At 34.6% G+C, this 14,362-nt stretch overlaps 1 protein-coding gene across 10 annotated transcripts in view; it reads left to right on the top strand.

Moving 5' to 3' along the window:
• Positions 1-14,362, top strand: part of ATP8A1 (ATPase phospholipid transporting 8A1) — a 66,050-nt gene that overhangs the window by 15,560 nt on the left and 36,128 nt on the right. For 4 of the 10 annotated variants that reach the window (XM_087874972.1, XM_087874967.1, XM_087874973.1 and 1 more), the window contains exons 5-13: positions 453-498; positions 1,731-1,771; positions 3,625-3,698; positions 5,032-5,105; positions 6,984-7,053; positions 8,495-8,622; positions 11,822-11,933; positions 13,001-13,166; positions 13,770-13,897. In XM_087874972.1, the coding sequence (XP_087731098.1) occupies positions 6,997-7,053; positions 8,495-8,622; positions 11,822-11,933; positions 13,001-13,166; positions 13,770-13,897 (591 nt within the window). In that variant the 5' untranslated portion in view covers positions 453-498; positions 1,731-1,771; positions 3,625-3,698; positions 5,032-5,105; positions 6,984-6,996. The remainder of the gene's footprint in view (positions 1-452; positions 499-1,730; positions 1,772-3,624; positions 3,699-5,031; positions 5,106-6,983; positions 7,054-8,494; positions 8,623-11,821; positions 11,934-13,000; positions 13,167-13,769; positions 13,898-14,362) is intronic. The other 6 variants (XM_060688767.2, XM_060688769.2, XM_087874966.1 and 3 more) reach the window with 3 other exon arrangements.

Below are 14,362 nucleotides of genomic sequence, written 5' to 3'. Positions count from 1 at the left end.
TTGGCATTTAGTCATGCTGGCCACATGACCACGGAGACCACTTGGACAGCACTGGCTCTTCAGCTTTGAAATGGAGATGAGCACCGCCCCCTAGAGTCGGGAACAACTAGCACATATGTGCGAGGGGAACCTTTATCTTTATAGGCCATGAGGAGGATGTTTTAACAAAAATATTTTGAACAAATCCCATAGCAAATTACCAATGCTCTCTGCAGTCTGCCTGGACAATACAGTACTTTAAAAAAAAAAAAAACTTAAAAGTTATGCCTTGGTTTGCATGAAGTATAAATCACAAAAATATTACCAAATGTGGTATCTTGTGCATAGTTCTCTAACTTGATTTGTTATACATGTTGTGTCAACCTAGTCATAATACACTTGTAACATGTAACTTGCCTAATATTTAAAGTATTCCATAATAGTAATGTAAAAATCTATGTGGTTTGTTTCAGAAAAGACAGAAAGCTGATAATGCTGTGAATAAAAAGGAAGTACAAGGTAGGAAGTTTCATATATAACCATTTTTTTAACTGTTCAGTGAGTAAAAACAAAGTCATATGAAGTTTTCTGAATAAAGCTATTTTTTATAATTACTTTGTCATTTCATTTATTTATATGATTTATATGATCACCCATTACATAGCAGTGAATCTAGATGGTGTTCAAAGTATAAACAAGAAATTGTAAAATGTGAGATCGCAAGCATAGTTGTGGTTTCACTTAGTGACCATTTCTGTTGACTACTGAGTTGCCAGTCCCAATTGTGGTAGCTAAACACAAACTACCGTATTTTTCAGAGTATAAGACGCACATTAGTTTTTGGTGAGGAAAACAAGGGAAAAAAAAAATTCTGCCTCTGCCTGCCAACATCCATCGGTATTCATCTGGTTAACGTCCTAACAGCAAACAGCCTGTCAGCTTCGGATGTTATCGCAGCCTGATTCAGCACAAACAGCTGATCGGCAGTTGGATCGGCCTCCCAGAATACCGCCAATTAGCTGTTCCAGGCTGCAGGGATCGCCACAGCCCATTGCCGCCTCCATGCGTCATGTTTTTGGCCTCTGCGTGTCGCGTTTTCGGCCTACACACGCTCTGTTTTAGACCCGTTCCAGGCTGCCGGGATCACCACAGCACATTGCCGCCAATCGCCACCTCCATGCATTGAGTTTTTGGCTTCCGCATGCCGTGTTTTTTACCCCTGTGCGTCACATTTTTGGCCTGTTCCAGATGGGAATTGCTGCCGCCACCAATCCCCACCACCTGGAACCAGCCGAAAACGCGATGTATGGAAGCCAAAAATGGGGCGCGCAGAGGCTTAAAATGGCTGAAGGGTGGGGGCCGGCGGGTGGGCGGGGCTTTGGCAACATTCACTGTATAAAACGCACAGACATTTCCACCCACTTTTGGGGGGGGGTTCATCTTATACTCCGAAAAAGACTGTATGTACTTGAAAAAGAGAGCACTTTAGCCAAAAAGGTGGGGGAGAAAAGTAAACAAAAAGACTGACAAAATCTTGCACAAATGAATGGTTTTATTTTCAGAATTCTTTTGGTAACAAAATAAACTTTTTTAGAATAAATTTTTGTTCCCACATGGTTTCATTTTGTATTTTTTGGATAAAATGTTTCTGTATAATTGGATCTTGGAGCAAATGTTACATTAGTAGAAAAGCATTTTGATCATTGGTTTAATAGAACATTTGTGGTTTTATTGTTGCTTTCATGATGCAGTATTGAGAAATGGAGCCTGGGAGATTGTACACTGGGAAAAGGTATGTGGTTTCGTTATTGTAAAATTTAAATACGATTTAGATCCAAAGAATTGAACAGACAACAATGCTTGTTAAACATTGTTCTGAAGTATGTTTGTTGTCAAGTTATTTAATATGGTAGTGTTTATCTTTTTTCAGCGTTTTGCACTACCCACTATAAAAATGACAGATTATCAAAGCATCTTATATTCACTGATATAACCTACTACAGGTAGTCCTCGAATTACTGGAGTTTCATTTAGTGACTATTTGAAGTTACAACAGCACTGAGAAAAATGACTTATGACCGTTTTCACACGGTTGTTGCAGCATCCCTATGGTCACATGATCAAAATTCAGACCCTTGGCAATTGGTTCATATTTATGACCGCTGCAATGTCCTGGGGTCATGTGATCCCCATTTGCAAACTTTTGCCAAGCAAAGTCAATGGGGAAGCCAGTTTCACTTAACAACTACATTACTAACTTAACAACTGCAGTGATTCACTTAACAAGAAAGGTCATAAAATGGGGCAAAACTCACTTAACAACAGAAAGTCAAGGACCACTTGTATGTAACATAAGATATAGTATAAGCAGTTCTATCCCGAGAAGAGTAACTCTGGATCTAAATCTTTATATATGTTATAGTGAATTACATTGAATAAATGAAATATATTGAATATATTGTCATTAAAAGGATTGTTTTCTATTTTGTTGACTATATCTTTACTATACTGATTAAATTGTCATTAATTGTTTTATTGAAAGTTCTGATTTATTTTTATTGCCTACATAATAATTCAATGTGCATGTGATCTCTAAAGGGTTAATTTGTATGCTCTGATACGCATTTAGGCAAAAGAATAGTTTATTATTCCATGTCAATACTTCTCAAAGTTGCCATTTCCCTATCCTATTAATCCAGCCCTAGTTATTTTCACGCAGCATAATTAGCAAATATCCTGGATTCTCACAATACATTGAATCAAATGAGCTGAATCGAATCAAAATGCACGTGTATCTTTTCTGTTTAAACGTGTCAATATAACCATAGTGCTAACAGCATCATCATAAAGAATTAAAAAATATTACCTCTCTTGTTTAGCATAGAATAGTGCTCTAATTATTCTTATAAGTGCCTTCATTCGTTATGGATTGCTGTCTTTACTCAGTGGGAAAATGACCACTGGAGAACTGAAATATGAATTCATTTTAGATATTTTTAAGCCATGACAACTATAAATATATATTTGCCCACATAGAAGCTGGTTTCATTGAAATAAGTGGGGATTATTTCTAAGTAGAAATTATCCAAGTTACTCTAGTAATCAATTTTACATAGCTACAAGAGAGTGTCTCTTTCAGTATTTGACTTGACAGATTCTATACTGTACTTTATTAGTCAATAAAAACCTCCCAAATTGTTATATTTTTGTTATTACACAAGTGCTACAGAAGCCCATAGTAGTTTCATTAGTAAAATTTATGTATTGAAGTCAACTCATAAAGTTTTTAATTCTTGGAGGATTAGCTGTCAGACTGTGCAACATGATCTAAATAAGGCAAAGAGCTGACTGACGATAAAGACGTCTTTTGTATTCATACCAAGTCACAAAACAGATCACTCTCTTATTAGGAAATGGTGCTTTACCTTCTGTCGTAAAATGAAAATAGGAATGTGGTCATTCTGTTAAATGGGAGAAAAATAATACTTAGATGAGAATGCCTACCGTTTTTAAACCTCTTATATACTGTCACTTCCATTTTAAGTGGTGTACTACTTTTATTGCACAGTGCGTACTTAAATACAGCAAAGGAAAGGATTATTCTGCTAGTTTCAGACCATTAACCAATTCCCAGTTTTCTTTCAGGTAGATGTTGGAGATATAGTTTTAATAAAAGGCAAAGAATATATACCTGCTGACATTGTACTTCTCTCATCAAGGTAGAGATGTTCATCAATGCTTCCAGAATAGAGTCTGTTTTCTCTCTCCAACTTTGATTCCTAATTGCACCAAGGAAATAAAGAATAAACAGAAGTGTTTAGAACCGCTGAAATATTGAATACATTAATTATTGCTTAAGGAAGCCTACTTCGAACGAATAGTGCACTGGGCTTTCCAATGCATCTGATTATATTTTCTTTCATAGTTTCAAACTCAGAAGCTTTCCCTCCTGGTTTTATTTAATTTATCACCCAAGTATATCAATTGAAAATAAAATGTTAATTTGCAGCACAACATTGTCTTAACATTAAAGCATTACAAAATGTTACTGACATCTTCCTGAATATGTAGTGTTTTAAATTATTTTTTTAAAGCCTCAAGGCATGCTTTCAGATTTCAAAATACTAGATTTCATCCCAGTGAAATTTAATCTTGTTTATCTGTGTTTCCTTGGACAACTCAATATATGAAACATTTCCCCCCCAAATCTATTTGATTGGGTCATTATCTCCAAATATAAATATTTAAAGAGAGTCTTTTGCTACCCTTGCCTGAAGATTTTTACCATATGCAATTCTTGCTTTAATAGGCTTTTCCTTTCTCAATGGAAGCTCTATTTTGTTACTTTGGCTATTTGATTCCTACTCCATCTACTGTACATCATGCCTTCCTGGTAGATGTGCTGAATTTGAATTTCTAGAAATATCAGAATACCTCTCTAAGATAGTGAAACAGCCATGAATTCCAGTATTTATTAATTCTGTTAAAGGAATTCCTAGCATTTGAAAAGGAAATCAAGAGATTTCCCTCCATTCCTTTTTCAAATTGCTTTTATTATTTTGTTAAAGTTAAATAATACACTATTATGCTCTATTTCCTTTCTAATACCATGAATTTGTATTATTGTAAGAGATGACCAGGCTGAACCTGAGGGAGGGGTCAAACATGTCATCAGTCACGAGTCCCTCTGCACCCACAAGAGATCTAAGCCCAGTCCACTCATTTTTCTTGACCGCTAGTAGCTCAGATTCTTGTAGAGAGTTTAAGCTTGCAATAAATCTTTATACTTATTTGAAATGCCTGAATCTCCTGATTTCCCCGGCGCTTGACAATTACAATTGATGTCCACATCTTAGGGTTATTTTTGCTGTCTGTAAAAATATTTTACATTTTTCTGATCCAAATTAAATAGATTTTGAGGGGGGGGAAGGACTGTTCCTTAACACGCTTTATATAATAATTTCAACTTTCTGTCTTTTTTTTTTTAATCCGTTCGATTTCTCCTCTTTTATTTATTATTCTGTTATAATTATTATTTCAAAACTGGTAAAGGTTGCAGTGGGGGAAATTGTGAAGGTGACCAATGGGGAGCATCTCCCAGCTGATCTCATCAGTCTGTCCTCAAGGTTAGAATGAATCAGTTCTAGAATAAATGTGTTTCTGGGTCCTTCTATTAAACCGAGGCAGAAAAGGATTCTGCTGCGAACAGATTGCAGAATGTTTTACTATCTACAAACATTCATTCAAATGGAAGTACAAGGGAATGTTCAACTTTGTCTAAGCTAATAGCAATAGCACTTAGACTTATATACCGCTTTACAGTACTTTACAGCCCTATGTAATCTGTATGATTATTAAAGCCGAATGTGCAATTAAACACCCATGTACTTCAGCATAAATTCCGCCGAAATTAATCGGACATACTTATAAATCAAGAGGCTTAGTATTGCACTTAATACAAAAGTAGTTGATCTATCTCCAGATTTATTCTATAAAATAAACCAATGACTAAAATAAACTGCTTTGATGAAGTTATTATGTAGATGCTATCTAAAGTTTTAAACTCGACTCCCTTGAGGAAGATGGGCTGTCTAGAAACATGAAATATAAATCAATAAATCATAGATCATAAATCATACCACAGAGAACTTCATGTTCTCAATAATTTTACACAATTTCGGTGTTAACAAATGATACATTTTGAGAATTCTAGAGGACCCACAGCACAGACCTAAATGTTGCATGCTTTATATTGCATGCATTTGGATTTGTTGATGGATGAACAGCATGCTACCTCAATAAAAGTAGTTTTAAATACAAGATTCTATATTTGGATTGCATTTTGTTTGACATCATTAATTTTATTTGATTATAGAGATGAATGTCAAAGTATATTAATTTCTGTAATGAAACATATTTTCCTGATCTTTGATGTTCCACTCATTTATTTTCAATGTTCTTCAGAAAATATTCACTCAAATGTAAACCCAATTTGATAAATCGGGTTTATTTTAAATTATATGTACATAATTTGGTAGCTTTCCAGTGCAATCCTGTACATACATACATACAAACTATACTAGTTTGAATTGAGCAGACATACCCCTAGATAGATGTGTAAAGGATTGCAAACACAGTGTATATTTGTTAAATCATATGAAATATGTCCGGATTTAGATACGTTTCATATACTAAAACTGAAATAATTTGCATGCTAATTTGTAATCAGTCAATTACATTTTCAGAAAAACTGACCTTTAAAACATAAATGTAAAGTGAAGAAATTCTTGTTTAAATATAGACACGCTTTGCAACTTTATTAAATATTCAACATTTCCTAAATATATTTAGGGCATCAATGCAAGATCAACATTATATGTATTTTGAGAGATGTGGTATTTTCATACAATGCATTTAATTACAATGCAATTACAATGCAATGCAATCAATTACAATTCTGTTGACCATGATTTTTGTCATTTTTTTGCCAGTTATTTCCTGGCTAAAACAGATTTGCTTAATAACTGCCAAATTCACTTAACAACAGCCTTTACAAAAGTCACAAAATCAGGCACAGTCACTTTTTGGCCTGCTTTGTGATTGCAATGATTTATAATCGTAATTCTGCGCTCAATTACTATCATATGTCAAAGACTTTCTATATGTTGCATAATTGTTTATTTTGTGTTACTTTCTTTATAAAAAACTAGAGAAGTTACGTTATTCAAACCAATGTATTGCAAGCTTAGTTTCTTGTCAAACTATTTAGCTTGCTTTTTCTGTCTTAACAAACATCTGGAATCAGTGAATTTTTACTGATCATTAATGAAGTCAATATGAATCATTTTCTTTACATATTTTAAGGGTCATTTTCTGAAAATGTAAATTACTAGTTCATATTTTGTTTAAAGACAATAACATAAACTAAAGAACAATGTTGTATTTCAGTGAAAATAGATTCTGGACTGCTTAATTTATAAAATGGATCTTCTCTTTTCTATAAGTGAACCGCAAGCTATGTGCTACATTGAAACATCAAATTTAGATGGCGAAACTAATTTAAAAATACGACAGGTAAGAAGAACATTTTTTCCTCTCTGTTATCTTACTGTATATTGCTTCAAGATAATTCACAGTGCATAGTTCACATTACAAAGCAGAATCTTAAAGGGCAAAAAAAATGCATTAAGGGATAGGAACATTCATTTAAGTCCTCAAAAGATGTAGGCACTGATCCAAAGTGTATTGCATACCATTGATGTTAGTCTGTTATTTACATAAAGAAGAATCCGCATTTTAAGTAACCTGGTTTTACCTGTAAAATATTGATAATGTATATCCCTTCTATGTGTGCATTTTCAGAATGCAAGTATAAAAATTAATAACGCTTCAATTTTAGATTTGCAGTCTTCTCAATGCTTTCAGTTTTATTAGGTGTTTGACTTTATACTCAATTTTGTAAAAAATCTTACATGGGAAATTGGGCACTGCAGGTGAACAGGGAGGGAGGAAGAAAACCGAGAGGACAGTATCATACATAAAAAGATAAACATAATTTTTTATAATGAAAATGTATAATTAAAATATGAATACATTATCAGCTGATAAATAATTAGGGCTAGTGCAAATGTATATACCGTGTTTCCCTGAAAATAAGACCCTGTCTTATATTTTTTTGAACCCCGAAATAAGCGCTTGGCCTTATTTTTGGGGAGGTCTTATTATTTTGAGGTGCGTGGAGCAAGATGCGGCTCCTCTTGCTGTCTCATCTGATTTCCAGCTCTGCATTTAAATATTTTCGGGGAGGACTTATTTTCGGGGGGAGGCTTATTTTAGCACATGCGCTCAAAAGCCTGATTGGGCTTATTATCAGGGGATGTCTTATTTTTGGGGAAACGGTATATACATGGGTTGAAATGCGTGAATGCAGCTTAGGGCTGCAAGAAATATTTGAAATTTTGCTTTTGTCTTAAATTTGTCACGTCACCCGTGCATGGAATTGTGGCAACTATAAACAGTTATTAGCAACTAGCAAGTTTAATCCGTAATCATGCATTTTGTATTTGGTTTAGAGTGATACTTCTGAATCATTCCATTCTGCCTTTAACTTTATTATGAACCACTTAAAATCATAATTAAAAATACAGGCTTAATTATATAGATAAAATTCTGTGTCTCTGTGTTTCTAACTGACAATAATTTATATGAGGCACAGTTTATTGCTCCAAACAATATGACATCCTTTATCTATTTATCCTTAAATAAAAATGAATCAGTGTTCAATGCCTTGATAATTATATGAAATTGAGGGGAAAAAAAGAGCTTGTGAAACTGAAGTTAATTGCAGGATGAATTTGCTGATACACATCGTGGTATAATATGATTTACCGTTTCCGGTGAATGCAACTAATAAATTAATAAATAGATGTAAACACCCATATGTAGGAAATCATAAGCTTGTGTTACTTATTCTTAGTTTTTCATTATCGCATTATCAAAACTTTTGTTCGAACAGGGCTTACCACTGACAGCTGATATAAAGGACATTGACAACTTGGTGAGACTTTCAGGCAAAATTGAATGTGAGAGTCCTAATAGACATCTCTATGACTTTGTTGGAAATATTAGACTAGACAGCCACGGGTATGTAAACCTTTGAGTACAATTTCTTTCATAATATTTTTAAAATCTATAAAAAGTAGAATATTGATATTGGTGGAAAGAATATTTTCATTGCTGCATTTTAACAAAAAAAAATTATATGTGTCGGTTGTATTAATTTTAGTTGACTTTCGCTATTTAAAGTTCTGGTAATACCCGTCCCCTGCACCCATTTTATAAGTAAATATTAATTCAATGTGCTTATTCATCCTGCCATTTTTTTAAAAAAAAAAGTTTGGCCATTTTATTTCAGCATCATTGTTCAAACCTTAAAGTTTGGAGAAAGAAAGGGAATGAAACAGAACAGATTTAATCATGAAAACAACCAACCTTTGAGCTCACAAGTAATGATAATTATGCTTTGGCTTTTACTCTTCATTTTACACATTCACCTCCTAGACCTATTTCTAATCGTAACAACTTAAAATGAATGCCTCTCTTATCTGATTCCTTAACCCCACTACTCAGACCTCAACCAGTATTTTTCTGCAAGCATCCTAAAACACCCATTATGCCAGAGAATCAGAATCAAAATAGAACCAGAAGGGAAACTTCAACCGTCATAAATGTGAATCAGTTGTCAAGCATCCAAATGTAAATAACGTGACCCTGGAGATGCTGCAACAGTCAGAAGTGTGGAAAATGGTCATAAGTCACTTTTTTCAGCGCCGTTGTAACTTCAAACCATCACTAAGCGAACTGTTGTAAGTCGAGGACTGCTTGTGTCTCCTTCCCCAAAGGAGCTGATGCAAAACAAAAATAAATTTATGAAACAAATTGTGAAACAATTGGCACATTCAGTTAGAATGTTTCAAATGTCTTAAGTTCAGACCAAAGGAAACTTGAGACATTTTGAAACTTCCACTATTTATGGAAACTCAAAACAAGCCAGTTGCTTTCTTAATTTTCAAGCTTGGAAGCAAGATAGTCCTTGATAAACAAAACTAAGTAGTAACTATCATGCAACATAGGGAAAAATAGGCAGAGTGGATTATTGTAAGTATTTCGATAGCCTACTATAGAAGCAATACTTAAAAACATTTCTAAAGCCAAAACATTTCTAAAGCATAGCAGCAGAGAACTGAACCCAAAAATGAAGAAGTGGGAAATATATTCAGTTTTAACAATGCTCGTGAATCCACAGGAAAAATCCTCCATTAATTTGAGATCTCTTTCTATGCAGGGACGTCGTACTTGGCAATTATGCAACAAACAAACAAGCAAAAAAGCAGCACAATTGTGCATTTGTCAGCTCAAAAGCTCAACAAATGTAACAATGCATCTATTATTCACATGCACAACGCACACTTTTGTGTTTGGCTGTTTGCTGTCAAAGCTCAACATACAAAAGCATAATTTGCTGGAAAATCTCAGCAACTGTAACAACGGGAATATCTATAAATGGTCATGCACCATGCACATTTTTGTTAAGTGGCACTCTGTCCATAAAAGCACAACAGGAATTATCTATGGATGGCCATGGACAGTGTTTGCCCGCAATAGAAAACACAAAGCACACACCAAATACATAATCCGCAACATTTATGTTACAATCCATGAGCTTAATTTCCATCTAGAAGAATTTAATAGTAATAAACATAACCTGGAGGTACAAAACGGCCTAGACTCTGAGAAATTTAAGCTGACAATAAGCTGACTTTGTATAAATATACAAAAAGGATGAAGGCTATTGCTTAGCGCATTGTAAGCCGCCCTGAGTCTCCGGAGAAGGGCAGCATATAAATCAAATAAAATAAATAAATAAATAAATAAAAAATAAACATAACCTGGAGGTACAAAACGGCCTAGACTCTGAGAAATGTGGTTAATGCTGTATTCTCTATTCCCTTTAACTAGTTCCACTCAATACTAACTGAGGTTAAAATCTTTGTCTACAATCCAAGTCTCTGTGGCAAAAGGGTGTTTTGTTTGTTAATTGCAGGAGATTGGAGGACTATTTTGTGTTAGAAATGGTTTGCATATCTTGATTTCCCATTCGGTAGAAATGTACCTAAAACCCAGTATTAAGAAATGAGGCATGCTAAATTCAGCTGATTCTGGCATAGGTTCCAGACCATCCAGGGTCAAGTCTTAGATTGCAGAAGACTTCCTTTCAATGGATTCAGCAGCATTTTAACATCTGGATGGTTTCCGTTAACACGCAAAAGGAAGCTCATTGAAGGAAGAACTAAAGGGGAAACAACATTGTATATAAAGATTTACGATGCTTCCAGGACAAAAATGGTTAGCAAAAATGGTCTGATTTTATCAGCAGCACAAATATAAAAGAAGAGAGAAGTCAAGCCCTTTTGTAGATTAATCACTGACAGCAAATAAAGATGAAAAGCTAAACTGAAAAGCTTTTTCTACTACTGTTCCTAATGATACAAGAGGCCTTATTGATTCATATGTACTACCTCTGTCTTTTTCACTCTTACAAAAAAAAAATCCTTAATGAAGGAAAATAGTGGTGAGGCTTAATTGTGTGACCTGTATTAAATCAGGATGTTACTCAATTTTGGATGCAATGATCAGTTGTGATGATTGACAGGACTATAAAAATATTAGTAAAGGTAAAGGTTCCCCTCACACAGATGTGCTAGTCGTTCCCGATTCTAGGGGGCGGTGCTCATCTCCATTTCAAAGCCGAAGAGCCAGCGCTGTCTGAAGATGTCTCCGTGGTCATGTGGCCAGCATGACTCAATGCCAAAGGCGCACAGGACGCTGTTACCTTCCCACCAAAGGTGGTCCCTATTTTTCTACTTGCATTTTTTACGTGCTTTTGAACTGCTAGGTTGGCAGAAGCTGGGACAAGGAACGGGAGCTCACCCTGTTACACAGCGCTAGGAATTCGAACCGCTGAACTGCCAACCTTTCGATCGACAAGCTCAGCGTCTTAGCCAGTAAGCCACTGCATCCCTTAAAATATTAGTACAAAATAGCAATTTGGATGTGTACAATGCAAAGAGAAACATAACATACCCAATGACAGAATTAAAATTATGTTCTTATTAATTATTATTATTCTTGTTATTTCCATTAAAAAGTCTTAAAGTTGCATTTAATAAAAGTGCCTAAGAATTTCCCCAAAACCCCCAATCTGTTTCTATATTAATGTTTCTGAAGTAGTTATTTTGCAATCGATTCAATGTGACTTAATTTTTTCTGTCTTCTCTTTTAGGACTGTTCCACTGGGGCCTGACCAGATTCTTCTGCGTGGTGCTCAACTCAGAAATACACAGTGGGTTCATGGAATTGTTGTTTATACAGGACATGATACAAAACTTATGCAGGTTTGTCTCCTAACCAAGTATGTTGAAGGTCTTTGGACCTTCTGCTCTATGTTTATGCCATAATGGACAGGAGCAAAAGATCGCCTGATTGGATAATAAATTAGAAGCATGACTATACAGGTAGTCCTCAACTTATGGCCATTTCCCCCCACTTAACAATTGTTGCAGCAGCCCCAGCATCAAAATTCAGATGCTTGGCAACGGACTCACATTTATGCAATTGCAGTCTCCCAGATTGCAGATTCGCTTAACAACTGTGGCAGTAAAGGTCGTAAAATGGGGCAAAATTCATTTAACTGTCTCAGCAACAAAAATTTTGGACTCTAGTGTAGTCATAAGTTGAGGATTACCTGCATAAAAGAACACTTAACACCATGAACTTGCTATACAGATCAAAAAAAATAGTTGGCCATCATTATTATTGGGTAAATACGTTGGTATCATTTGACACATATCAAGGTTATATCCTTGGGTTTCTCAGTTCACTAGATAAACATATGACTCATAAATTAATAAATAAAAGTGCATTTATTTTACTGTCAAATTAAATCGGCAGTAATTTATTTATAGGACAACAGAATCCCATGATACATAAAAGACAATCAAGTTTCTTATCACATACACTTCAATCATTTGTTAATTTTTAAAATGCCACAACACTCTCATACAGCAATCTTCTGTAGATTCCTACAGAAATCTAATGCCAATCTTTTTGGCATTTATTTCAACAGTTGTTCCTATTCTTATTGGCACCTCCAATGGAATGTATCACCCAAGTTAAAACTGTGCCGTATTTTTCAAGCTGTTATAAAATAAGCTATATCATTCATTGACATGAATATTTAAGATGATTAATCCAAGCATGAAAATATCCGTAGACATTAAATAAAAACTAAAATAGCATATGAATGTCATATTTATTATTATTATTTATTATTATTATTTATTAGATTTCTATACCGCCCTACTCCCGAAGGACTCAGGGCGGTGCACAGCCAAACAATAAAAACACATACAATACAAAATTTAAAATTTATTTACTTGTGGACCCTCCTTTTCTTCCACAGAACTCAACAAGCCCACCTCTTAAACTGTCTAACGTGGAAAGGATTACAAATATACAAATTCTGTTTTTGTTCTGCATTCTTATTGCCATGTCTCTGGTTTGTTCCATTGGTGCAGCTATATGGAATCAAAAGCACGAAGGCAAAGACTGGTACATCAACCTAACCTGTAAGCCCTTAAAACAAGTGTGTTTTTCCTGCCATAATGATACCTATATCTTACTTTACGTCTACAAAGTAAAATAAGTGCATCATATATCCTTGTATTTATACCTGTTTAAAACAGAATTATGGTTAATATTGACTAAAGGTTTTAAATGATTTTTTTTATAGATGGTACCCTCAAGAATTGTGTGTATACACTTGCAAAACCATATACAAATTCACCGGAAGACATATTTGTCCGGGTTCAAATTAGAAATTGTGTGAAACCCTGTATAGTAATTGCATTTCATGCATTATTTCAAAGAGGCTAAATGACTTAAATAGCATTAGCACACAGTATTGTGGATTTATAGTTTTCTGTCTGCACTGTCTTCTTAGCAGAGATCCAGTTTAACTGCTATTTTCCAATTTGTTTTTTGACATCTCTATTCAGATTCCTTTCCAAGGCAAATGATCAGATTCAAGAGCAGGTTTCATAGGAACCAGGGTATTAGGAGAGCTTTATATATAGTTTTTAAAATAAATTTAATTAAATAAATTTCTAGAATTATTGTACTTAATGTAATAACTCATGCATGATTTCTCTTTGTTCTCCCTGTTTTAACAGATGGTGGAGCTAATAATTTTGGACTCAATTTCCTGACATTTATCATCCTCTTCAATAATCTAATTCCAATCAGCCTGTTAGTTACACTGGAAGTTGTTAAATTTATTCAAGCATATTTTATAAATTGGGTAAATATAATAATTATTGTGCTATTTGCAGACCTTTTAATAATTCATTTCAAGAATAGAATATATGCTGTTTGAAAATATTTGATAATACAGGCTATTTGTTAAAATAGTGCAGATTAAATTGCAGGGTAAAATATCACAAAATATATTCTTACATGATTGCAGGCTTTAAGTGGTATAGATTAATGAAATCCTGTACAACTAAACCTTTTAAGCTATGACCTTGCAAAAACATGTTTACTCTTAATACAAACTACAAAGACAGATAATGAATAGTCTAATGCAGCAGTGAAATCCTCCCCAGTTCTATCCGGCTCGCCGAACCGGTAGCACTGGCGGCGGGAGGCTCCGCCCACCTGCCGGGACGTCATTACATCCTGGTTATTTTACCATCTGTGCATGCGCAGAAGAGGCGCATGCATAGCGCACCCCGTTCCTGAACCGGTAGCGGAAGTAAGTGGATTT

The sequence above is a fragment of the Pantherophis guttatus genome, chromosome 8, assembly GCF_059756535.1.
Source record: "Pantherophis guttatus breed Tessera chromosome 8, ASM5975653v1, whole genome shotgun sequence".
Lineage (NCBI taxonomy): Eukaryota > Metazoa > Chordata > Lepidosauria > Squamata > Colubridae > Pantherophis > Pantherophis guttatus.
Note: the sequence above shows the minus strand (reverse complement) of the source record. Positions and strands in the feature narration are given on the sequence as shown.